Source organism: Epinephelus fuscoguttatus, linkage group LG3, assembly GCF_011397635.1.
Source record: "Epinephelus fuscoguttatus linkage group LG3, E.fuscoguttatus.final_Chr_v1".
NCBI classification, from domain to species: domain Eukaryota; kingdom Metazoa; phylum Chordata; class Actinopteri; order Perciformes; family Serranidae; genus Epinephelus; species Epinephelus fuscoguttatus.
In genome coordinates this window covers 21,874,573-21,902,420 of record NC_064754.1, presented here as the reverse complement: position 1 = coordinate 21,902,420, position 27,848 = coordinate 21,874,573, and the positions used below count along the sequence as shown (strand labels likewise).

The following is a 27,848-nucleotide window of genomic DNA, read 5'->3' as shown; positions in this document are numbered from 1 at the left end:
AGCCTAGGAGGAGAGAGGGGAAGAGGGAGGAAGAGAAAGAGACAAGCAATAATCTGTGCTCATGGGTAGGACAGCTCACAGTGCGCCGGTTCTGACAGCACTTCTTCTCTACACCCTCTCTTCCTGTGCTGTGTTTTTGGAGTATTTGGATGGCACATTTTAAGATGAGAGGGATTCCCACCTCTGGGAAAAGTCCAAGAGTTTGTCCTGGAACAGAGTGAGGAGAGGAGGAGGGAAGATAGCAGCAGATTTTCCCCCTCATCTTTGCCTCCGCAGGCGTTTCTTGTGTGGAAGAATGGGGGCAGGAGCTCTGACCATCTGTGTGAGTAAAACCCTGAGTTGGCTCCAAAAGGCTTCCCATTGAACCTGTGATTAAGGGCTGAAGAATGCATAGCGGGACTGTGTGTCTGCACACTCTTTTGTGATGGTGTTTAATGTTGTGTTTTAAAATGTCAAACAGGGACAAATCTCTTCTCCCTGCAGTAAAACAAGCTTTCCCTCCCTAAGTTAAACTTGACTCACTAAATACATGACTGCTGGCAGCAAGATGAATACTTGTACTTGTGGTCTCAACAAAGAGAACAAGTCTGCCATCTTTTTACAACAGTATACCAGTTTAAGAGCAAACATATGGATAAATACACACATTAAGCTTCATGTTTCCTGTCCGTACCTGTCATGTTTTCCAAGCAGTGACTCAGTACCTCAGTGAGGTCACTTTCCACAAAATTCCCATCATGGAAAAAGTGTCTTTACAAGAATTAAATCACTTTAACACACTACTTTTTAAAACTGAATGTCTCTGGCAGTATTTTTTTTTTGAGTTGAGCAGCTGTTGCCTCAGCTCTGGTGCTACCAGTGGCTCCAGTGGCCACCCACATAGGGTGAAAGAGGCAGGGACAAGGGGGAGGAAGAGGGGGGAAGGCTGGGGGAAGGAGGACACATGCTTGGGCTTGCCATGTCTTCATGAGAAAGTTAAAGACAGAAAGATGGCCTTGCTTGTTAGCAGTTTATTTGTGTTTTTAAAAAGACTTGTTTATCCACTTTAACTGAACAAAATGTTTCAGAGAAATGTTTCGACCAGACACTGGAAATGTCTGCAACAGCTCTCAGTGGGAGACGGGAGACTTTCAGCAGTCATTAGCTCCCAGTGTCTCTTTATAGTCCCTTGACAATAGGTGTATTTCTCTCTGCCGGAAGTTGTAGTGTGATAATATTTTGAGGATGGGGGAGGGGGGAAGGGGATGAGGATTATTAGGCTAATCACAGCAGACTGTCCTGGGGAACAATAGATGCAAATGGGCACCAACAGGAAGTGTTTCCTTTCAGTCTTTATTGTTTTGGTTCACACTGGCTCTAAAGCCAAGTATTGCCAAAAGACAACTCAACAAGAACAACCTTGAAATGAACTTTTAAAGGAATACATCAAACCCCAAATGATCATTTGTATATCAGTTACTAACCCCGTGTTATGTGAAATTTGTGAAGGAAACTGTTTTATTGCAGGCCTCCACAGTGAACGAAGAATCCAAAAAGAGAGAAAAATGTTCATAAATTGAAGTCGTAGGGGTCCATGTTTAACAAAAGCAAAACCATATCAAAGCCTTTGTTTACAAACTGTTGCAGTGTAATCTAAGTATCATTTATCCAGTCATATGCCCAAACAAACAGCCCTTTCAGGGGGATTTATACTTGTGTGGCAGACCCTACGCCATAGCCTATGCATGTGGCGTACGCCGTTGTGAGCATTTATACACGTGCAGTGGTGTGTCTGTGTCGCTCTGCAGTTACACCTCCAAAACTCTAGTTGGTGGCGGAGGTTTCTGTGAAGTGCTGTAAAGTTTAGTTGATTCAAAACACACCCAAAACACACATTAAACATGGCTTAATAGAAACAGTTTCAAAAACAAGCACACAAATCAGCTTCACTATAACTCGCAGCATTCACAGACAAAGTATTTGTCTTTTGCTGGACACATTTTCCCCACAAATACAAAATGCTAATGTTTTTAGCACAAGCCTATGGCATTTTACTTTGTATAAATTAGCTTGGTGACAAGCGGAGATTTCCTCTGCTCATATGAAACCGGGATACATCCCAAAGTATAGATCCCCGAGGATAAGTCACACACAAGACTTAAAATGCAATTTTTGTGGAGGCTTTATTTTCATCACAATTTGTTTGTTATCTGTGAAATTACAAGTTTTGTTTCCACTGAGGGAAATGGTTTTCAGCTTACAAAAATAGACAGGAGTTCTGCGTTGCAGTGACTTGTGTTACATTTTTGGGGAGGTGCACATCAGGCTACAGTGTAGGGTACGGCGTAGGCTCTACGTTGATGCAAAGCGTACGGCGTCGGTACGGTGTTGATTCGATGCAGGAGTATAAATTCTGCCTTCCTTTGGTGTATATGTGAAACTTATGTATCTTATCTTTAAAGCCGGACTTCATCGACAAAAACAGCAATTTTCCCTTCCTTTTTCCTTCCTGGTCTACCTCTGCCACGATCAGTTGGTTTGTTTGTATTAATGTGGGACTTTGCTGAATCTTAAGTAACCCTGTAAAATACCAAAGTCACACAATAACACAAGCAAACAACCGATTGAGGCAGTGGTAGACCAGCAGCTCTGAGAGCTGTACCACGAAGCAAGTTCAACAGAGCCAGGCACTCTTTGCCTGAGCTGGCTCGACAAACCCTAAAGCCTCAGTCAGAGATAACGGGTACCACAAAGGTGGCTATCAACTTGTTCTCTTAACCCGGACGTTCATCTTCTAGCGCTCGTTCACAAGAAATGAGGCAGATGACATGATCAGCACGTCATTTGACAATAATCAATCACCTGCCACCTACTTCCTTTTAAGAACATTAAAAAAGTATTTCACTAACAAGCAACACTGTTGCTTCAGCTAAGGCGTGAGGGGAGTGCTGACAGAAAATTGTGTGAATTCACAAGTTCATCTATTTATATTACCACTCCTGACACACACGTGACAGCTGCACGTTCTACAGCTCTTAAACTTTAAACTTGATACAGCAGATTCAAACGTTATACTCATGTATTGCATTCACATATACTGTACTGACATTGTCCCATCGTGAAGGAGCAATGAATTTTACTGATTAAATATTAACTGTGGAAATACCAATACACTAATTAACTTCCTAAGCTGTGCTCTATTAGCTCTAATATACCAACACTGTGAAACAGACTTCAGCAGATCAGGACCAAGCATAAAAAACATATTTCAAAGTGGTGAAATTATACTGCATTTCGCATGCAAGTAAACATCATACTAATTATAGTGACCTATGAATGTATGATACTAGAATAGAAGGCTCATTTTATAGCCTACGCAGGCAGATGGACTAGAGGACACTACAGACATGTTAAATAATTCAGTAAGAGCAAGAACAACCTTAAATAAAATAAATAATATTCCCTCTCAGATTTTCTGCATCACTGATATACAGTGGGCTCTGTGTAAAATAAAAACAAAACCTAATGCTATACATGCAGTAAACGGTACTGTGATGCTGCTGTAAGTGTACAACTGTGTTTGTTAGCATTCAAGTAACAGTTACATGGACCTGAATAACAATAATAATAGTTTTAATGAGGCTTATCCCAGTTATGATAATATCTGGGATATGGTTTTACATGAGCACAGAGAAATCAGGTTATTCATATCCCCTACATGCAGTGAGTAACTATTATATGGTTATTTTGTGGTTCAAGTATTCCTTTACATTTTGAATATTAAAAGCGGTGCTTAAAGGAAGGGGAGCGTTAGTTCAGAGGGAGGAGTGTGATGTTTATATATACTCAGTTTATGCCTACTTTCACACTAAAGCAGCAACAAGTATGTGTTTGCAAAGCGAGCAACCAGGGTTTTACATGTGAACCAACACTTCCGCTCAGGTGTGAGCGTGTGAACACAGATTACATTGTCTGCAAATTGGGCCCCTCAGATTTAAACTTGTTTTCTCAGTTGCAATTTACATAGTTGCAGAATGAAAGTTGTTGCAGCTTTTCGCAAGATGAGGAAGCAGCATCTGTCATATTAAATCACTGTGCCAGTCACCAAGGAGTAATTTATGTATATGTATTAGGGTTTGCGAGGAGCCTTGTGGTTTGCTTTGTCTTCACCCCAAGAGCATTTTATCTTGTAGCAAGCCTTACTTAGATTGTGTTGTGGATGCTCACTGGATTATAGACCTTTTTCTTTTTCTTAATCTTTTCTATTGGTAATTTTTCAGAATGGACCACAAAACTTCAATTAATAGCCCAGGCTGTTATTTGTTTAAATCACTGAAATCAGCAGGCCTCTGTTTAAGACAGGCCTTTAATTCCTTTTGCATACAACTGTTGTTCAGAAAAGATGGGAAAAACAAATTGTTTATTTAAAGCACTAACTTGTTTAAAAAGTATGCTTCAGATAACATATCAAATAAGAATCATTTATTTGATCCACCTTCGACAGACAGCACATCAGAGAGACGGGAGTTATGCCACTTGAGGATTACAGCACCTGGCATACCGACACAGCGCCACTTTGTCCTGATAAAACAATACTCACAATTTAGGATGGACTTTTATGAAAAAACCCCTTTTGATTCTTTTGATCTGAGGACCCTTACGGACTAAAGGAATATGAATAACTTACAGGATTATTCTGTAGCCAACAACCCAGTTTAATACATCAGAAGAACTTATATTAAAAAAATGAGCTGCTTGGCAACCAGTCCAGGCGTCTAATTGAGATAGCCGTTTATTGTCAAAGTGTGTAGCCACACCGGGCTAGTAAAAGAAACTGGGTGTTTAATTGGGACTAGGCTTGTAATTGAAGTTTTAGGGTACTTGTGAAAGGGCACTGGATCACTGTCACAATATGTAAGGAAGTGGGGTTTTTTATTGGCAAGGTCGTTTGTGTGTTCATGGTGACTTAAATCTGTCTGTGCAGGCTGATAAAACCAGTGCTCCGTTAGACCTAAAAATACTGTTTTTGTGCATGAGGAAGATGTTGTAGATCAAAACGTTGCCTTTAAAAGAGACAAAGAAAGAAGTAATCTAGCCCACAGTGTTCAGACCTCATTTGATCCCTGCAGAGAAGTATTCTTGCCTTGATGTGTGTACATTCGATCTCCTTTTTCTGTGCATAGCTCAATACCAGTACGAAAGCGTATGTGTGTGCATGATAGTAGAGACAGATTAAGAGGACATCTGTTCATTAAGGCCTATCACAGTCAGATAAAGCTCAGACTGGCTTAACTCTTAAACACCTGCATGAGTAGTAGTAGTACAACTGGAGCTGGTTTGCAGTCCTTGAAGGTTCACCTACTGCTACTCAGACTTTGCTTTGACCTATTAACATTATTACCAACAATAAACTGTTACATCTATTGAGTAAACTCATAAAACTGTATGATCTGTTAATCTAAAGTCGTATATTGATTAAATGATATGCACTTAGCTTTGAAAAGATGTACTTTAATCACAATCATTAAGGGCAGGGCAATATATCGATATTAATCTTTGTTAATATAATGATATCGTCTTACATTTTATATCCACATTACTGATGATTTTTTTTTTTTGAAATATCATTGTGTAAATATTTTGTGAAAGCACCAATAGTCAACCCCACAATATCAATATCAACATTTGATCAAAAATAATGTGACATATTGTGAGACAACTAGGGGTGGGAATCACCACAGCATCTACGATACGATACGATGTTAGTTTAATTTGTATTTGTAATATTAAAAATATATATAATAAAAAAATCAATACATGGCACTGTGTGACAATACGATATTGCCACTCAAAAATGTCACGATACTATGCTGTATCGATTTTTAATCCCACCGCTAGGCACAACACGTTTGATTTTTTTCATATTGCCAAGCCCTATCATCATTTAAAGTTGCGTTACTAATCTTCTACACCATTAAGACATATCGATACACAGATTTTTAGGATAGTTTTTTTTTTCTACGACACAGTTAAAATAATATTCAGAGAATTATGAACTTGTGCTTCACTTTGTGTTACAAATACAACCACAGCTTTGTCACCTACTCAAATCACTCATTTATTCATACTATACTGCTAATATCTTCTCACACCTGAAGACCTACCTAGCCTATTATAAAATACAGTATGACAGTGCAGTTTAGCCCATTAAGTGGTGCTTCTTTTCAGGCAGCCATCCAAGCATGAAGCAGTCAAAATTCGAGTGTACTTAATAACCATTTCACGTTCATCGGGAAGGTGCAACTGGCATATTTTATGCACCTGTCAGAGAGGATGACTGAGCACCATTAGCACACTGTCTGCAGAGGCCCGTCAGATGCATGTCGTATTAGCGCTGCCAGAGCATCTGCCATGGTAAAGATCTCCTTAGCCATCTTAGCACCATCTGTGAAGTGTGTTTTTAATCAGCTGATCTGAGCATGGCACATCCTGTACCCAGTCTGTCTAAACTCTGCTTCCTCTTCACCACCCACTGTTACCTTCGCTACATGGTACTGTGACAAAATCATAGCAGGGGCCTCTCATGTCACTGTACGGGTCAGTTCACCCTTTTGCAGCAGTGAACTCTGGAACCACAATGTCACATGGTATTGTCGTAGCCATGGATACAAAACTTTGTTGCTCTGATCATATGCAGGAAGTCTTTTCCTCCTCACCCCGTGCCCAAGTCCTGCATCTGGTTTGTGTGTCTTAACTCTCTTGCTTCTCATGTTCTGACTAAACATAGTCAGAAATGTATTATTCTGTAGTTAAATGTGCCAAATGAATTAGTGCTCAGTGTTTACTCTTTGAGGAAGACAATACGAGTGTGTGTTGTACAATCTGTGCATCTATACACAGAGATAGAAACAGCATGTGGCACTGTTTGCCTTGATAAGTTATCAGATAAGACATACTTAACAGCTGGCGAATGAACACAATAAATATATGCTCAGGCTTTACAAGGTTTGTCCACTGAGGAGAACAGGCACAGACTGGCAATTTGGACACAGCAGTGGTGGGAAGTAACTAAGTACATTTACTCAAATACTGTACAGTTTGATATTCCTGTACCTTACTTCAGTATATTCATTTTTCTTCTCTACATTCAAGAGGGAAATTATAAACTTCTTTCTCCACTTTATTTAATGTGATGGCTACAATTAAGACTTACTTTGCAGAATATGTTTTTACATACAAAAATATACAATGAGTTTAGAAACTGTCATGTATAATTTGTACAAAACTACGACAGCACATTGCTGCCATGTCAAGAAAAGACAAATTGTCTTTACCACCTGGCAACCATTTTTAACTTTTTGTGGCAAATATGGAAGCTGAAAAATTGTAATGAAACATGCTATACTCTCTTATGTCACACAAGTTAATTAATTTGTCGTCATTTTTCTCCTTTTTATTTATTTATTTTTTTATTTTTACGTAGATTTATTTTTTTAAATTATTTTTTATTTATTTATTTTAGTATTTTTATTCATTTATTTTTTCTCTATTAGATTTCTTTTGACGGGTCTGCCTTTCTCTGTTTGTTCCTGGATTGATGGGTGGGTGGGGTTGTCTTTTTGTCCTTACTGGTTCTGTGTTTGTACCACTAATACAAATATTTTTTTTATTGAATTACCAATAAAAAACAACAACAAATGGATCAATATCATTTTATAACGTGAAGTGGTGACAAGATGTTTTTTACATTATAACAATTAGTTACCATACTAAAGCGTGAAACGTTTTATGTTAAAACAAGATAGAAAGTACATTTTTATAACTAGAAAAGTTTCTTGTCATACTGTGATAAGTTTGTCTGTCATAATTTTGTGATTATATCTTAAAATAACAAAAACATCTTGTTAACAATAATCCTTTCACATCATACCATCATACTGATCCATTCTTCTTTTCCTCACGTGGCAACTTCTCTTCTAATCTAGTCAATGGTACATTAAGTGTTAAAATGAGCTCGACCTCAGCTAGCAGAACAATCACTGCAAGTTGCTGGAAACATCAATAAGTCCAAACTGGTAGAAAAATATTTCCGCACACTTACATCTATGCAGTGTTTCACTTTATTGTTGAGCTTTTGGTGATGTTTGCTCTGATGAAGGTCAGATAGACCGAAAGCTCAACAATAAAGTGATGTAAGTGTGTGGAAATATTTTTCTACCAGTAAAAGTAGCAGCACTGCAGTGCAAAAATACTCCATTACAAGTAAAAGGCCTGCATTTGAAATTGTACGTAAGTGTTGGGATCAAAATATACCATAAGTACCTAAAGCAGAAGTAAACATCATGCAGAATGGCTCCTTTCAGAATATATATAGGATATCTATGGAATATAATTATTGATGTATCAGTGTGTTCATCACTGTAAGGTTGTGACTGGTTAAGGTAAAACTAATTTCTTGTACTAAATTTAATGCTGGGCAGCTTGATATATGATAAAATGTCTTGTGTTTTTGGTTGATTTATGATTTTTTTTGTGTTAATAATCTGACTCTTCAAAGTAACTGTTGCCAAATAAAGAGTTGTTGTTGTAGAGTAAGAAGTAGAAAAATTGGCTTCCATGATGTAGTGGGGTAGAAGTATAAAGTACTATTAAATGGAAATGCCAAAGTAGAGTATAAGTATCTATATTTACACAATAATGCGTCAATAAAACCGATCTTGGAATATGCTATTAATATCCTACTTTTACCTAAGTAAAGGAACCAAATGCACCACACACACACACACACACACACACACACACACACACACACACACACACACACACACACACACACACACACACACACTTCACCAGATTAAAAGAAGTTTCTGTTCAAAGAGCCCACTCTTTTATGCTTCCCTCTAAGCTCCACAGACTCCTGAAAGGCACACAGTGGTTTCTCAGAAAGTTCTCCAGTAAAATCTTTTTTATCTGCCAGTCTTTCATATCCAAATGCAGGAATGTGGACTAATAATCCCCCCAGCTCTCAACACACTCAGCACACTACCCATTCAAATGAATAATCATGGTTAAGACAGCTGAGCATCACCTCACCTGAGCTTACTCATCTACATGTGCGCACCTAATGTCTATTTGTGCAGGTGTGCGTGTCACTCTGACAATGCCTTTAACCGAAGGTGTTGCGTGGTAACCTGATATTTGTCGTAGCAACACACACGGCCAGCCCTCCCCTTTCCTCTCAGCTCTCAGCGCACCCTGTCCTCTGTCATGACAGTATGACAGTGCATGTATGGACTCCACAGAGAAAACACCACAGACATTTTTAGTCCATGGAGCAGAGTGAGCCTCCCTCCTCCAGGACAGGTGTCTCTGCTGCAGTGTCCAGCCCGATGCCGGCTGCAGTGCAGCCCTCTGTGCCCATAGTGTCGGTGGCTGACTGCTGCTGTCTGTTCTTCTCCCTGCAGCATGACAAGACAGCGGTGCAGGTTAAAGAAGACATGAAGAGGATGGTCCAGATACCCATACTGCGACCCAGGACAGTGACAGCCAAGCACACCAAAGTGTTTGGAGTGTCCCTGTTAGAGCTGCACCAGAGGGGCCTGGTGGAGGGCGGTGTGCCCCTGGTGATGCGCAGGATGGTGGAGCATCTATGCAAGCATGGTGAGGAAAACACAACATAATAGACTAGAGCAAAAAAATATTGTAATGCTTTTTTGTTTTTGATGAGTGAGCACTAGTACTTTCATGGGACACATGGAGGGGCAAGGCCAATTAAAGCTTTAAAAACAAGTAAAATTTCAAAATCAATTCTAAAAGATACAGCAGTGGGGTAATGTGATCCATTTTCCTTGTTTTAGTCAACACTGGCTGCAGCATTCTGGATTAGCTTAGTTTCCTTATTGAGGTCAGGGTCACACACTGGGGCCGCTTTTTAAAACGATAGAGTATTAAATATCAGTGAAAATATTCAAAATACACATGATATAAAGTTTAAGGAGCAAAAAGCAAAAACAGGTATCGTTACTCCATCACTCTAGAGTAATGGAGTAACGATAGAAGTTGGATGAGTACAAGCGTTACTAAAAATGGATTGAAGTGGTGGGAAAATGCAGATTGCACCTGATTATTGATGTTATTGTCACAAACTGGCTCAGTGAATGTGACAAGCAGGGAGTCCACACTTAATTTATTTTATTAAACTAAGATTAACTTAGGGCGGCACGGTGGTGTGGTGGTTAGCACTGTCGCCTCACAGCAAGAGGGTTCCCAGTTTGATCCCGGGTGTGGGAGCCCTTCTGTGCGGAGTTTGCATGTTCTCCCCGTGTCAGCGTGGGTTCTCTCCGGGCACTCCGGCTTCCTCCCACAGTCCAAAGACATGCAGATTGGGGACTAGGTTAATTGATAACTCTAAACTGTCCGTAGGTGTGAATGTGAGCGTGAGTGGTTGTCTGTCTCTATGTGTCAGCCCTGCGATAGTCTGGCGACCTGTCCAGGGTGTACCCTGCCTCTCGCCCGATGTCAGCTGGGATAGGCTCCAGCCCCCCCGCGACCCTCAAGAGGATGAAGCGGTTAGAAGATGAATGAATGAATGAATGAAGATTAACTTAAATAACCAATGGAGTGTGTAGGTCAGCAAAGTCAGAAATGACTGCCATGCGTGGATGTGTGTCAGGTGTGCTGTGGAGGTGTTGAAGGTGCAAACCAAAAGCAATAATGCCAGGTGGATGTCTGCTGCAGGAAGGGAAAGAACGAGTGAAAACATGAGGCAGCTTTTACAACCTGGAAGGCCTAGGTTAGCCCAATCAAGGCAACAGCCCTCCCATGCCAGTCTGTTATATATGATATAATACCAGTATAATCATTAATTTAAAAAAATGCAGTACTTTAAAGTACAGTATCATTAATCCCACCAAGAGAATGATTGCTACTGATGTGTTGTCAGCACAGATGATAACAATAACTTTAACAAAGGTTTATGCAGACTTGATGCTCAGGATGGTGGATAACATTGCTGACTGGAATGGCGGCAAAAATATATCCAAAAAAATATAAAAAAATGCCAAGCAAAAAATGTAACATATACATCATTTTTTAAAGATAATGCTTGAAAGCACACTGGTAGGGATGGCACTTGGTGTTGACCTACTTTATGATGTCCTGTACTCCTTTTGCTGCACCACTAGATGTCAGTAGAAGAGGGTGCAGCTTTTTCCTCATGGCTACTGAAACTACAGGCCCCTGCATGTGACTTCATCTGCTCTCAGCCATAAATAAAGACTCTATAATAAAATAAAAATAAAATCCTCTTTGGTCCATTCAGTTTGGGGTTTCAACGTCTATACGGTGTCTGCCTCCGCCACAATAACGTGGATGTCAATGTAATTGTGTTTATGGTGTCCAGGGTGCTTAACATTACATTTTATATTTTAAAAGAAATCTAATGTATTTTCAGTAACGGTGTCCATGTAGCTCTTAATAATCTACAGTCCACACTGTCAGCTGGTTTAATTGGATCTATTTCTTAGGTGTAAAGTAGTTCCGAACGGCTGCTCACAAACTGTAGATTATTCAACCCTTAATTGTTTTAAACGAGGGACGTTTGATCTCCGAACAAACAGAGACGGTTATGTGAAAACATGAGCGAATACAGCCACATTTAGTGATTGAAATAACTTTATATTAAATTAGTTTAATGTAATTTGAGCCAACCGGCCTTTTAAACACAGCACTGACAGAAAATAATGGATCTCTAGTAGCATCTAGTGGACGCCATGGAGACCTACAACAACACTGGCAAACTCATGTTAACAGCTAACGGTTAATTAAGCTATTAGCTAGCTAGGATGTAAGTTAGCGTACTAAATGAAATTTGAGCCACAGGTGTCAAGCCACAGTGCTGTAAAGGTAAGGCTACTTAACCATGTTTGGTGTAGCTTCCCATTTCTAACGTTTTCCAATATATTTTATCCACTCCTCTGTCCAAGAGAGACGTTGGAAATAATTAACCTTACAGTTATCACTAACTGCTAACTAACTGTCAGGAAGCTAACGTTAGTGTTAGCAAGAAATAAACCGTTTGTGGCTAACATCAGCTTCATTGTTTGATACTTAACCTATCTATAAACAGGTAACAGTTAAAATGCAACGTTAGCATAACCTTCATATTATTACTGAAAAAGTCTACAGTGTCTATTGTACTCCGTGGTCTCATCTGGTAGGTTTATTAACTGTTACAAGGTAGATGGGTAACTCACAAAGGAAGAAGTGGGTATACTCTAAATAAACAAATGGCTTTTTGGGTTATCCTCTTCCTGATGGGCAGCATACTTCTTCCAGGAACACCATATTAATTAACAACCTTACTGCAGTGGTTGAAATTTAGCTGTCAAGGCAATATAGTATCGTCACATGGGCAGTTCAGGCTTTCCAAAGTCCAAATTAAATAGTTAGTACAGACCCAGATGAGTGGTTTTCATGATCACATTTTGTTGTAACAAATTACAGTACCTGTCAGTGTTAGACACAGCTTATGCACATATATTCTGTGGGGCTGCTGCAAATATTAACAATGCATACTTGCACACTTTTGCAGCTGAATGAGTAACCTACATGTCAGCCATGCATATACAAAGACACAACAGTAACACACTGCTTGACACATACAACAGCGTTTGTTAATGTGAGACAGTCCAAATTCAATAGTTAGTCCAGATCCAGATGGGTGATTATCCTGTTCTCATAGTCCCAGTAGATTACAGTACCCTTAGCCATTTTTATCAGTGTTAGACACAGCTTATGCACATATATTCTGTAGGGCTGCTACAAATATTAACAATGCATACTTGCACACTTTTGCAGCTGAATGTGTAACCTACATGTCAGCCATCCATATACAAAGACATGACAGTAACACACTGCTTGTCACATGCAACACTGTTTATATATTCCAGTGGCTTTTTGGCTGATAAGTGGGTATGCTGTAAACTGCTAGAAAAAGAGGTGGGTATACCCCATATGCCTGTGTATACCCTCCACTACACCACTGTGTATAAACTTTGGCCTGATGATGGTGCTAGAGGAAACACAGGTGCTACATGACAGATCATGGGGTCAGAAAATCATGACAGATCAAAAATGTCACCCCGAGTTAGCTATCTTATTGAATAGCTGATAGATCGGTTGGCTCCTAATGACATGAATCATTATCATCATACTGTTTTTTTCTGATTATTCTCCAGCCTTGCATCAGAAGGGTCTGTTCAGAGTGAATGGCAATGTGCGTGCTGTGGAGACCCTTAAACAGCGGCTGGAGAGTGGAGAGGACGTGGACATTCTTTCTGAATCTGATTGGTGTACAGTAGCCAGCTTGCTCAAACGGTATCTCAGGGACCTGCCAGTGGGTCTGGTAGACTCATCTGTCCAACAGGCACTGATACAGCACCACCAAGGTGAGAGAAAGTAGTTTCTGTTGCTGCAATTCCTTTTTATGTGCTTATTTTAACAGTTATGGGCCTCTTCACTTTTTAAGCAGTCATGTGGTACATTTTCATAACAACTTCCTTAATCCACAATATGATAGTTATACCCGCACGAGTGTAGTGAATATCTGGGTCATGACTCTGATTGGATGATAAGCAAAGCTATCTTTAGGTGCTGAAATGTACTATTAGCACTGCAGTCATGTGCACTGGGCAGGGCATATAAAGGCACTGCAAATTCTGTGTGTGTGTGTGTGTGTGTGTGTGTGTGTGTGTGTGAGAAATAGAGAAGGAGAGTTTATATGACTACTAGATGAGTGATGGACCTCATGTTTCTGGCAATAATCTTGGAGGTCATAAGAGGTAAAGTGAGTGATTTGGCAGGGGAAGTGTCTGTGTGCTCGCTCTCTGCTCTCCTCCATCACTGAGTTCAATCTGTTTAATGAGAGGAGAGTGCACATTTTGGCTGCAGTATTTGGTTTTCCCTCATAGACCCCATAAATATCAGCCTATTTTACAGGGCCTGTGGCCAAAAGCTGCATTAGATATTAGCTCTTCAGTGCAAGACTTGGGCATAACTACTGAGTAAAATGATTTGGGTGTGCTTTGTAAAATTGGTTTGGCCGGTAGGCTACTTGGTAGATGTAAATCAAACATCAAAGGCATTTGATGAATGGATGGATTGTGATATGAAGTTACAGACTGATTAGCTACACATAGACTGCACAATATATTTGTCTGATGTGTCTTCAGTTAAGTTAAAAATTGCTGCACATCTCAATAAGGATAGTGAGTCTGTGACCTGAGTTATACAAGTAAACCAACAAGCTTCATACCATTATTCAGTTACTGTTTTGATAATCAGTCAGTAATTTTGATGTAATTTATCCAGTTTAAACTCCCAAAACAATACAGTGTGTTGCATGTGAGGGATTTTACATTTCTCAACTAATGTTTTCAATTAAATATCATTATTAATTGTGAACTAAATACCTGCAATGGTACTTGCCAGTAAAAGATTAGCCAATTATAGGCATCACATTGAGCTCTGGGAATTGTGATAGATAATTGTCATTATTTCTGACATTTACTATCTGAAAATGATTTAATACTTAATTGAAAAAATAAATGACCGATTAACTGACAATGAAAATACTCATTAGTTGCAGCCCTGAGTGGTTATCCTCTTCCTGATGGGTAGCATTCTGCTTCCAGGAAGGCCATATTATTTAACATCTTTATTGTAATGGATGAAATTAAGCTGTCAAGGCAAAATAATATTCTCACATGGGGAGTTCAGTCCAAATTAAATAGTACACATTCAGATGAGTGGTTTTCTTGTTGACATAGTTGTAACCGATTTCAGTACCTGTCAGTGTAAGACACAGCTTATGCACATATATACTGTGGGGCTGCTTCAAATATTTATACATAAATGCACACTTTTGCACCTGAATGTGTAACCTACATGTCAGCCATGCGTATGCAAAGACACAACAGTAACACACTGCTTGACACATACAACAGTGTTTGTTTATGTGAGACATTTAGACATTTATTTAATACTCTTTTGTAATATTATCCACATAATTAAGCCAAAACGGCTCAGTTTTTTTAGCTAGTCAAAAGTGCTCCCTCCAATATATAACATATGCCATAACCATATACATATACACACACATATATTATTATATTGAGCATGCTCGGTTTGCTATTTTGGTATGAGATTGTTTTTTAACACAGTACAACAATTTCAACCATCTTTTTTATACAAACAAAGGTTACTTCTTCTTTAATGTGTTTTTGTTTCAGTGAGTTCTCCGCATTTTTATTGTTGTGGATCGATTGTTTGCAGCCACTGCTAGTTATAAATTAAAAGCCAAATATTTTCAACAGATACTCCTCTCTTTTTTTGTCCACCATTTCACTTGTATTTTCCTCAGAACAGAACAATAGTACAGAACAATGTCGATATTTATGCTGTCGTGTTTTGTTACAATAGGTGTTTCTATTCATTTGAAAATCAATATGTTGTTATAGAAAAATAAAATAAATAACACTGGTTTTTACCTTTTATTTTCAGTGTAATCTCTGAGGCAAACAAAAGCGTGTGCGCAGCGTTCAGGTGTGAAATGTTTTGCAATGATTTGGTCCTCTGATTATCTGGGTTTATGATGGTGTGTCTGGTGATTTGCATCCTCTGTGTTTACCTGACCTTCACATATGTGTCACTGCATAAAGTGTGCTTTTTTTTTTACATCCCTAGTTGTTCGTTTGTCTAATTTATTAACCTGTGAAAACTTGATGAACCTCTGATGAAAAGTAGCTTGAAAGCTGCCCACAAAATAAAAACCACACACACAAGCGACCATTTACTCAACAAACTTGTGCATGCACACTCACAATCTGAACTTTACTCAAGAGCAGTTGTGATCACCGTAAGCCATTATTCCCTCCTCTCTCGCTCCATGTACTCATACGCACACATTCCCGCGTTCATACTGTACGCACGCACGCACACACTCACGTAGACGCACGCAAGTTTGCGTCACTCATTCATTCGGGATCAGAAGCTGTTTATCCAACTCTGACCCAATTATGTGTCCAGAGTAATAGCATCAACATACTTTAAGGCTCTTTGCTCTAATGCTCACGTAGTTACCACAACTCGAGATTAGATATTACAAAGAGCAGGTGGATGGAAATATAACTACGTTCTGGAGACCGGCTGTAAAACTATAACGATCTGAACATGTTTCACTAAAAGCCAGTAAATCATAAGAGTAAATCTAGCTGCTCGTGTCACTCATCATTTGATCGATTTTGGGTGAAAAGACTTGAACAGAAATGGTTGCTTCAAGCACTGGAGCATTTATCCACTTTTCTAGTTTATATTTTTTATTATTATAAGTTTATATATTTTTTTCTGAATGTAAACATAAAAATTAATTATGACCCCTGCCTTTGACTCTGATATCTTGTGTGTCTGCAGAGTGTGGTGATGATGTCTCTTGGTCAGATATGAGAGACGTACTTCAGCAGCTTCCAGACGTACACTACAGCCTCCTCCGCTACCTCTGCCACTTCCTCACCCTTGTGGAGTGCAACAATAAGGAAAACCGTATGACTGCCTTCAACCTCGCCACCGTGTTTGGACCTACTGTCTTCCAGTGAGTTGAAACTTTTATAAAGGTAGATGTGGTCAAGCTGTCAATACAAACACACGTGGACCAATTTCACCATTGCTCCAGCATTCTCTTATTGATGTTTATCCTTTGTACCGTTGGCATTTATTGTCAGTCTAGTTTCTTCAGACACTTAAGAAAACTTAAAGGGATACTTTGCCAATTTTCAATCAGCTCCGTTAGGATGTGGGTAGCACGTGGAAATGAACTGTGGTAAACTTCCCTCCATCTTACCAGCGCCCAGATCTCCCTACTCATCTCCACCTGAAATTGCATCATCCAGTGGATTAGCGCTGGCTCTAGGGCTGTGCTCGAACTACAGATTGTACTTCTGCACCATGAACTCAGAGTATAGAAGCAGATTGAGAGAACTTCCGCCTCATGCTGCTCGAAATGAGGTTGATGGAAGTGATCCAAAGCAGTTCAGTCGGGAGAGATTTGTTTTTTGTAGTAGAAAGAATATTTATTAACATGTGCACATAAGTCTTTGGCGATTAGACCCCATAGAGATGGTATGATTTAAGGCAGGTGATGAATCCACAGTCAAATAGCGAACCCCCCGTGGGGTCTAGACGCTGGTGGTGGTAGAGATGGTAAAGAGGAGATTAGAGGAAGATGGAGAAGTGCAGAAGATCTCGTTGAGTAGAGGAATGAGCCTTTGTTGAGCTCGTTCTGGACTCTGGATAAGATGGCTGGGGGTGAACTGGATGAGGAGGAGGGCGCAACAATTCTGCCTAAAATGATGGCTGACAGCAGCAGAAGAGAAAGCAGGTATAAAATTTTGCAGTCACATCCTGATTGGCTGACTGAGATTGTGGTAAAGTTTGATTGGATAACTAGAAGAGTGAACACCCATAGTCAGCTGATTAGAGGAAGCAGTGGGAGTGGGATGGAGAGAATTGTGAATGGATGAGCACAAAGAAAATCTCCCTGATTGAACTTAAGCTGAGCTTCATTAAAGATAGTTGCAGAAATCATCAATCATCTAAGTTACTGGATTGCGAATTGTCATTTAAAAAGTTAAAGGTGTTTTAGTCAAAGTGTAAGCCATAATCACACTTAAAATCCAATTTCCAATTATTGGGTGAGAGTTAAATGAATGCCTCCGTCTGACATTGGTTTTAATGATATACACTCAAGGGCACAGGAGACGACTGTTGTTGCAACTGTTTACAGGCCTCCTTTAGTGTGTTCATATCCTTGAAGAACATAATTGACATTCCTGAAAGTTTTGGCAAGTTTGGTGTTTTTACTGTGACCTTTACAAAGCATGTTTGTCACAGTCTTTAAATAACAGAGAAGACAGCGTGGCTTAGTGTGGAAAAAAACAGGCATGTAGACAGTCGTGATAGCTAAAGCTGAAAGATTCAATCACCTTTCCCCTATTTCTGTTCAGTGAGTCAGATATTAAACATTGGTTTCCTATGTCAGAGCAGTAGGATGAATAAGATGATCGCACTCTTATAACATGCAGTACATATTGAGTAAGACTATGAACCGTAAGTCAGGTTTTAACCAATAAATTGTAGGTTTTTTTGTAAATTTTGTCAATCATTTAATACAAAAAAAAGCCTTTTTGTAAGTTGCGTGAAATGAAATCTATGTCTTGGACCATATTCCAATCTTTTACCCTTACAGTACAACCATTACTGGGGAAACACCTACGTAGGTTAACTGAGAAAAAACTGGTACATGAACAAATAAAAACACAAGTTAATCTGAGGGTATTAGCATAAAAGTATTTGTACATATTGAGCACACTGATGCACCTCTCTGTACTGGTCTCTGTCTGTGTCCAAATATTCAGCCAACAGGTGGTGCTCTAGCTCATTTAGAGAAGATAAAATCATGACAGTGTAGAAGCCTGCTAGGGAGACTTGCATCACATTACATTACACCTGAATGTTTCGTCAATACGCTTCATTACATTACATTCATACACTCTTGTATTTAAACTACTGCACCAGATGTTTAACTTTTCATTACATCATCTAAACACCACACACAATAAGTCAAGAACAGTAGATGAGTCTAGTGAACACACATGAAATAAATTTTCTATCACATATATGAAACGGTTTCATTGTGTTCTCACTGTTCATAAATAAATGATGCATCACTGGCTCCAAATCTCTGCAGCTGCTGAACTAAGTACCTCTGATCTCACTGGTCTATTTATGATGGGTTTACTGGGTGATGAGTTTCAAATCATAGTCGCACATTTCGGCCAACAGCTAGTGTTCTCCTGACTGGTGACTTTGGGTATCTTCCAGTAACAAACTCAGATGTTAAGGCTGGGGAACCCTGCAGGATAAAAAGATCAGGTTTTACTAGAAGGAACGGAGAAGAAGAAACTGTAGTGGGTACTCTTTCATACTGTACAAGCTGTTCTCTTCATCAGAGGCTGTACGTGCGTGTGTGTGTGTGTGTGTGTGTGTGTGTGTGTGTGTGTGCGCTGAAGTTATATAATTAGGCTTACAGCCCAGTGTACGTATCGCACAGCTGCTCAGTAGCATCAGTCATCTAGGCCAGTCATGATAATAATGTTATTGACGTATTGAAGTAGGCAAAAATGATCAAGGTCATGTTGATACATATGTATATATCCATATATGCGATATTGCCCTTGTGTGTTTGTTTACATGAGAATGACACCAACATTTTAGACGACATGATGGAAGAATAAACTGTTGGGTTTTCCCACCCTTTGTAAGACCAGGACGCAGTGGGTGGGGCTCAGGCAGCTCCAACACGTACAAATACCGACACACACATTTATTTATGTTTCATTTATTTAGGATATTCTATAGTTTTTCACATTTCAATTCCAGTAGCTGAAAATTTGTAAGAATTAAAAGTTCATTGCCTTTAAAAGATTGTTCTTGTATCATTATGCTGTTATATTATGATGATATCACCGGCATAAGATGGTTTTAAAGTGACAGCAACACCAAAAGTAGTTATCATGACAGGCTTACAGACATCGTACTCAATGTGTCAGGTTGGTTTGTGAGTGGACTTGAGCGCAGATCACAGACAAAGAAACAGGTGGAGTTCAACAGGTTTATTGTCATAGTACTATAGATGGAGAAGGGTTGAAGAGAGGGGGTGACTGGAGACGGCAGAGGGAACAGGTGTTTGGAGAGGGGCGTGGCAGGTAGACTGGCATAGGAAACGACCAAGCAGTAATGCTTAAGGGAAACTATTCTCAAAGATACATGAGCTTGGCCTGAGCGTGGCTACTTGAGACTGGATCAGTGATCTGGCGATGAGTGGGAGGGAAGCTGGATAAGTTGTGGGTTGATGAGTTGGACAAATGATGAACTAATTACAGACAGGTGTGTAGGGAGGCTGGGTGTTGGAGCCATAATATAGTTTTTGTTTGTTTAATTTATCCATATCTCAACACTTGGTATATAAAAATGAAGCTGAACACAGGGTGGAGTATTTATGTGTGAAGTGCGTATAGGTGAGCTCCAGGTAGTGGGAATCAGGTGTGTAGAATGGGAAGCAAACAGTTTTTGACCATGTTATGGAAGCATGTTGAAAAGCGTTGGCATGGAACGGGATAGACTGCCATATCTAAATAGATAACATGCACTGGACATTGGTTTATTCTTAGCTCAGAACACATGTCCGGAACAAGTTCACCCGTTCGCCCCTTAGTGGCTTGTTTAGACATTTTGTTTTTTTAAAAGTCACTACACTGGGTCCAGATTGTCCAGGATGAGAATGAGACAAACACAGATACAAATGCGGGGCACATTAGGGTGGCTGAATTCTTCTTTGTCAATCAGATTTATGACTGACTTTTAATTTCTGTATCAAAATCACTGTTGGATTATTTCAGTGCTGCAAATGAAAGAAAAAAATGAACTGATTAAATTTGCAACTTTATTTTTACTGCTAATTTAATTGAATTTTGATTTGTTTAAAGTGCAACTGTCATGTAAAAAATTGGATGAAATCTGAAGTGTCTGCTGTAATTTTTGGGTTTTTTTTCCCTCTTCTCCAGCGTGGCTCCTGGTTTCGAAGCAATGAAGGACCAGAATATCTGTAACAAGATCATGGTCAAGCTCATCCAGAACTACAGCAACATATTTGAGACCGCCACAGATGGAGGAGGCTGCGCAGAAGAACTGTCGACCCTTATTACTGTCAAGGTGTTGTATACTCAGAGGAACACCAGATGCTAATGTTTATATGAAGTGGATCTGTGCTGGTGGTCAGCACAATGTAATGCAGCTGGTAAGACAGCTACTGTGAGTCACATGCTCTGTCCACGCACTTGAAACAGTATGAGTTCTTCTCTGGCCTACGACCTCACCCTGTGCCCATCTATTGGAGGAGCAACAGTTGAAAATTACAGGCTTATATAATGTCAAGCTTAAATTGATTCAACTATTGATCTTATATCACAGCCTCACAGGGAAGACTCCTCCACAGGTAGCTGTTCTGGGTCTCTGGATGTTGATTTATATTTGCTGCTTCGATGGCTGATGTCTTTATTGATTAGCTAGTTTAACTGGTCTGCTGGTTTTCCTGGCGGCATCTTGCTGCTGCATCTGTAGCTAGCTGAGGAAAATGTGCCTGCGAGAAGCAAACCAAGCAGCAGTTGTGTAAATATATTTTGGTTATTATTTATTTTCAGTACATTTTTCTTGTTTTATGAGAGAGTTGAGCAGAGCAGAGTTGCAGCCAGGAAGGTTTTCTCTCTCTCTCTTTTTTTGAATTTTTATTTCCAAAATTGAGGGTTAGTTCTTTGAAAACTGTGTCTCTCAAAATCAGCAATTTTTACTCAAGCAAAAAAAGAAAGTTTTTTGTGCATTGTTCAGGGTTTTATTGGTTTATTTAGCATCAAAAGTCAGTACACTTAATTTATTAAATTTATTTATAAATTCCTGGACAATGACTCCTCCCCCAGAAAAATTCTTGTGGGTTGAAATAATGAATCTTTTATTGTATTTAATTTTTTTTAAAATGTCTTTATTGTATTTAATATATATGTATGTATGTATGTATATATATATATATATATATATATATATATATATATATATATATATATATATATATATATATATATATATAGATATATATATAGATATATAGATATATCATATATATAGATATAGATATATACTTTTGGCCTGTACTGTATATATATATATATATACATATCTATATCTATATATATCTATATCTAGTACAGGCCAAAAGTTTGGACACACCTTCTCATTCAATGCGTTTTCTTTATTTTCATGACTATTTACATTGTAGATTCTCACTGAAGGCATTGAAACTATGAATGAACACATGTGAAGTTATGTACTTAACAAAAAAAGGTGAAATAACTGAAAACATGTTTTATATTCTAGTTTCTTCAAAATAGCCACCCTTTGCTCTGATTACTGCTTTGTACACTCTTGGCATTCTCTCCATGAGCTTCAAGAGGTAGTCACCTGAAATGGTTTCCACTTCACAGGTGTGCCTTATCAGGGTTAATTAGTGGAATTTCTTGCTTTATCAATGGGGTTGGGACCATCAGTTGTGTTGTGCAGAAGTCAGGTTAATACACAGCCGACAGCCCTATTGGACAACTGTTAAAATTCATATTATGGCAAGAACCAATCAGCTAACTAAAGAAAAACGAGTGGCCATCATTACTTTAAGAAATGAAGATCAGTCAGTCCGGAAAATTGCAAAAACTTTAAATGTGTCCCCAAGTGGAGTCGCAAAAACCATTAAGCGCTACAACGAAACTGGCACACATGAGGACCGACCCAGGACAGGAAGACCAAGAGTCACCTCTGCTTCTGAGGATAAGTTCATCCGAGTCACCAGCCTCAGAAATCGCAAGTTAACAGCAGCTCAGATCAGAGACCAGATGAATGCCACACAGAGTTCTAGCAGCAGACCCATCTCTAGAACAACTGTTAAGAGGAGACTGCGTGAATCAGGCCTTCATGGTCAAATAGCTGCTAGGAAACCACTGCTAAGGAGAGGCAACAAGCAGAAGAGATTTGTTTGGGCCAAGAAACACAAGGAATGGACATTAGACCAGTGGAAATCTGTGCTTTGGTCTGATGAGTCCAAATTTGAGATCTTTGGTTCCAACCACCGTGTCTTTGTGAGACGCAGAAAAGGTGAACGCATGGATTCCACATGCCTGGTTCCCACTGTGAAGCATGGAGGAGGAGGTGTGATGGTGTGGGGGTGTTTTGCTGGTGATACTGTTGGGGATTTATTCAAAATTGAAGGCACACTGAACCAGCATGGCTACCACAGCATCCTGCAGCGACATGCCATCCCATCCGGTTTGCGTTTAGTTGGACGATCATTTATTTTTCAACAGGACAATGACCCCAAACACACCTCCAGGCTGTGTAAGGGCTATTTGACCAAGAAGGAGAGTGATGGAGTGCTGCGGCAGATGACCTGGCCTCCACAGTCACTGGACCTGAACCCAATCGAGATGGTTTGGGGTGAGCTGGACCGCAGAGTGAAGGCAAAGGGGCCAACAAGTGCTTAACACCTCTGGGAACTCCTTCAAGACTGTTGGAAAACCATTTCAGGTGACTACCTCTTGAAGCTCATGGAGAGAATGCCAAGAGTGTACAAAGCAGTAATCAGAGCAAAGGGTGGCTATTTTGAAGAAACTAGAATATAAAACATGTTTTCAGTTATTTCACCTTTTTTTGTTAAGTACATAACTTCACGTGTTCATTCATAGTTTTGATGCCTTCAGTGAGAATCTACAATGTAAATAGTCATGAAAATAAAGAAAACGCATTGAATGAGAAGGTGTGTCCAAACTTTTAGCCTGTACAGTGTATATATATATATATATATATATATATATATATATATATATATATTATATTTATTATAGGCTAATGTCAGTTGAACTGACATTAGCCTATAATAATGGGCTAATAATAATAATAAACTATCCACCAATGTAGCATAAATGTTTCTAAATCTTCCCAATACTTTGGAAAAATGAGTGTCTTTAATGCAATCTACAGCCCGTGTAAAAATATCTAACTTATGCATATTTCACCCAGGGGGACCTCATGTGAATATAACAGAGAATCATAGCTGTGTGCTTTATAGTGTTACAGTGCAAACAGAGAGACACTTACCATCTTAGTTTGCATGATATATTCTTAAGACTTCATTGTTTTTATTCAAAATGCACTAAGGCAGTGCATAATTAAGCAATATCACACTCGAGCTTGTGATGTTATACTCCTATACCTGCGGCCTCGTGCCTATGACCGAATCACAGCCGTGACGATACACAAGTGTAACATCATGAGCTCGAGTGTGATATTGCTTTTATACAACAGTTTAACAGTTAAATAAGCAAGGCTGATTAAGAAATGTTGAAAAATGAGGACAAAATAGATAATTTAAGCATTTTATTTGTCTTCCGCCAACAAAAATAGTTCCCTCAGGACTCCGCTGTCACCGTTGCTATGTAACGCAGACATGGTGCGCCAGGCACTTGCTCTTTATACACATTTATCTGCACATTTCCATTAATTGTGCAGCCGGCGAAATAAGTCTGTGGTGACTGCATGGTGGACTGTCGCTTCACAGGCACAGCCGACTCTGCCTTCTGATCTGACAGTATGTTGCTTTTCTCCAAGTCATTGAGCTCCGCTGATGAAACACTGACAAACCTGGATGTGTGCTCAGATGGATTCAGCTTCTCCTCTCCCTCACCTTCCTCTGATGACCATTCATAGTTCAATTCACAACTTATTTTAGGAAATAAATCCATATTTTTGGCTGTTTGACAGTGGATGAATTAATTAGCCTACAATGCAACTGCTGACCTAACTGACACTAACCGTCAGTTTTGATTCGATTGTTGATTGCAATCAGCTGTGAGGCGGAGTGATACATACACAGTGAAATAACCGTGATGTTGTACTCCAATATCGTCACGGTTTTACTGTCTCTCGACCAATCAGATTGCAGGGCCGGAACTAACTGTTGTATAAAATCACAATAAATTTAATTTTGTTCCAGTCCAGTAAAAAAAGTGAAATTTAGGGAGTATTTGCTGCTCGGGTATAGCAGCAGTATGATCAACTATCATCTTACATGCAGAACTGTAAAACTTTGGCACTTTTGGAAAGACATCCTTCACCACAGTCTATAGCAAATGTCTTGATAGTTGATTGATGACAGTGTTATTGGCAAGAAACGTGACACAGGCCATTTGATGCCATCGAGATTTAGCTCCCTGTGTCTTTGACCTATCACCTCTTCTCTCAGGGTACCCCTCCTACCGTTTTTAACGTCATCAAACATAGTGTCAGCTTCCCATGTGACACTCTGCTTACCATGCAAAATAAAACTGCTGAAGATGTTAATATTCAAGAAATTAAGTGATCATCACATGCAACCTGAGCTCATGAAATGTAAATGTCCAGATTCCTAGTAGCTATAAAATAAAATGGACATAGTGCAGATGTGGTGTCATTTTTATGTAGATAACATTTCCAAATGTCTGTGCTGTGTTGTGAATACCTGTAAGGGCACAGCCACATGAGACCCCGCTGATCTATGGGAAACCCTCTGTCAGAATGAGATTGTCTTACACACAAACATGCACACATACACTCACACATAAACACTAATGCATATGCACAGGCACGCATGGCCTACTTAGGCCCCTTGGCTCCTGACCCTCCTGTTAATGCCTTTGAACGCAGCACGTGTTCACCGGTGTTGCCTTTTCTCTCTGTCACAAAATGCTCATGAGCAGCAGGACAGCAAGAAAGTGTTTATGTTAGTGTATGTGTTTGTGGATGCAGATCAACCTGTTAAAATCTATTCTGAACCCTGTTGTGAAGGCTCACAGAAGACAAGCAAAAGCAGAGCACACATACCCAGGAGTTCCTCTAAAATGACTCCCTCATATGTCATAGCCACTGTTTATGCCACAGTTATAAGAGGACAAAGCTTCCTGGCCTCTGTTAAACATGATCTGTTGCTCCTTTTTTTACTCTACTGTATGTTAGATGTGTATTACAAATGTGACCATCTTCTTCTGTCCTCTTTCTAGTCTCAGGAGGCACACGTGACAGATGCAGACACAAAGAGGTCACCCAGCCACCTCAATGCAGACACACAAACACCGGCTTCTCCAACAAAGGTGTGTGATCATCTTTACAACAGCATGTGTGCATCTTTGTGTATGTGTTAATACTCCTTGGTGTACCTGTCATGGAAGTCTTTGAGTCTGTGTGCTGTGAAATGCAGTGTGCTTGTTTATGCATGACATTCCCGGGTCAAACTTGCATGAGCCATTCAAATTCCCTCACATAGTCCTTTTTAACACCACCCATGTGATCTGTGTGATGTGATTAACATAACATGGGCATGTTTTGGAAAAGCTGTTTCCCAGCACCAAAGCCATTTCTGTGTGTGTCTGTGTAGGTTTCTGTGAGCTTTAAAGATGTTATCAGTGTCAGCTGACTCGTGCTTACTGACGACAATGGTAATTGGGTCACTTGGGTCACAATAGATGGTGACCTTTATAGTAATATGCTGCTGATACTACTAAAAATTATCATTTGTTCTCAGGATAGGAGTCTTTAGAAGAAGCACTTTTCAGATTTGCATGTTACACTTGCTAATACTATGAAAAAGGTTCGTCTGTTCTAGAGAAAACATCAAGTGCACTGCAGGAGCTATTGTATTTTTAGTGTTGCATTTACACTAAGTAGAGTTAGAGTTTTCTCTGGGTACTTGAGCTTCCTTCCACAATTCAAAGACATGCAGGTTACTCAGTTATACACTGAGGAAAACATAGTCATGAATATTATATTCCATTTATGTCAATATATCCCCCTAAATCCTACACACTGGACCTTTAACTGGCTTTGTACTGTTGTAAAAGTAATGTTTCTTTGTATTTGAAATCTTGATCTCTTTATTTTGCATTTTCTCTTCTTACTTTTTCCAAGGCTGGACAAGAAACCCCACCACCAAATGCAGAGATTCTGAACAAATCCTCCACCAACACTCCAAAGGCGAGGCAAAGGAAAAAGAAGGTACAGAATATCACAGTTTGATACTGTCATTAAGTGCTGTGATTAATTGTGGTTGTATAAATGGGATGGCCTAACAGTTTAATACTGTCTATATTTCTCACTCTTTCCCATAAATACTTCCTGCTTTCTTATCTGCTGCATTGCCTTGGTGCTGCTGATTAGCCTGAGGTCATCTTGCAGACAGCCTCTGATGCATGTGGCCTCGTCACGTGACGTGATTTGATAAAGGCAATCTGCTGCAGGAAACAACAACACACTTATATGCAGCGAGAGGCAAACAGGGGCTGCGGTATGCCATTCAAACTGTGTTGTGGTATTATTACAGATGGACCCTGCCATTAAAGCGGCATTGGGGCATGAATTTAATTATAATTAAGGCTCAGAAATTTCCTGTTTGTCCACATAGTAATGGAGCTCTGGCTTCATTATTATTGTTATTTTTATCAAGGTCAATATGAGAGCTACATTTAACAAGGTAAATACTGTATTCATTCACGTGTGTATATGTGATAAAGCAATGAGTAATTTTTATGAGTTCGGCTTCAGTTTGACAACAACAACGGATATTATCTCGCTGTGGTTCTTTCAACTGCAGTTGTAAACAATGCTCTGATGCCATAAATGCAGTGAACGTATCAAGGCCAGTGTCACTGCAGAGATAAAAGAAATGCTGACTGACAGCAAGATAAGCTCAGGAGGGTTAAAATGTCCGATGCTGAAGGATGTTTGTTTCCCTCACTGCCTCAGTGAAAGAGCTTTGCTATAAGCATAGCTGTATGTAACTAAACCTTAAGCATGCATTTAAATACCTGTAGTTACTTCAACCTTCTAACCAAGACTGTAACACTATCTCTGCTGCTTTTACTGTGTGTAGGTGCACAGCTATTCACCAAGCTAAACACACTTGCATTAAAGGTTGATGGCAGCAGAGATCCTTTGAGGTTTCTACTGAAAGCAAGTGTGAAACTGTGAAACAGTTTGGGACACAAATTTAATGACGGACTAAAAGTACTGTTAAAATAAGTTAGTTAGTAGGATAAAGGAAACTGGATTCACAAAAGTATAGACTGCTGCATCACCACTGAAAGATCAACATTAAGTTCTCATGGGTGGTAAAACAAATAGATACT

At 39.4% G+C, this 27,848-nt stretch overlaps 1 protein-coding gene across 3 annotated transcripts in view; it reads left to right on the top strand.

The window, feature by feature from the left end:
* The first annotated feature begins 70 nt into the window (after window positions 1–70).
* The window catches only part of fam13a (family with sequence similarity 13 member A), a 74,425-nt gene continuing 46,647 nt past the window's right edge, over window positions 71–27,848 (top strand). Inside the window, exons 1-7 of one of the 3 annotated variants that reach the window (XM_049566711.1) lie at window positions 71–322; window positions 9,447–9,642; window positions 13,221–13,430; window positions 16,453–16,630; window positions 20,661–20,808; window positions 25,728–25,817; window positions 26,632–26,718. In XM_049566711.1, the coding sequence (XP_049422668.1) occupies window positions 296–322; window positions 9,447–9,642; window positions 13,221–13,430; window positions 16,453–16,630; window positions 20,661–20,808; window positions 25,728–25,817; window positions 26,632–26,718 (936 nt within the window). In that variant the 5' untranslated portion in view covers window positions 71–295. The remainder of the gene's footprint in view (window positions 323–9,446; window positions 9,643–13,220; window positions 13,431–16,452; window positions 16,631–20,660; window positions 20,809–25,727; window positions 25,818–26,631; window positions 26,719–27,848) is intronic. The other 2 variants (XM_049566721.1, XM_049566728.1) reach the window with 2 other exon arrangements.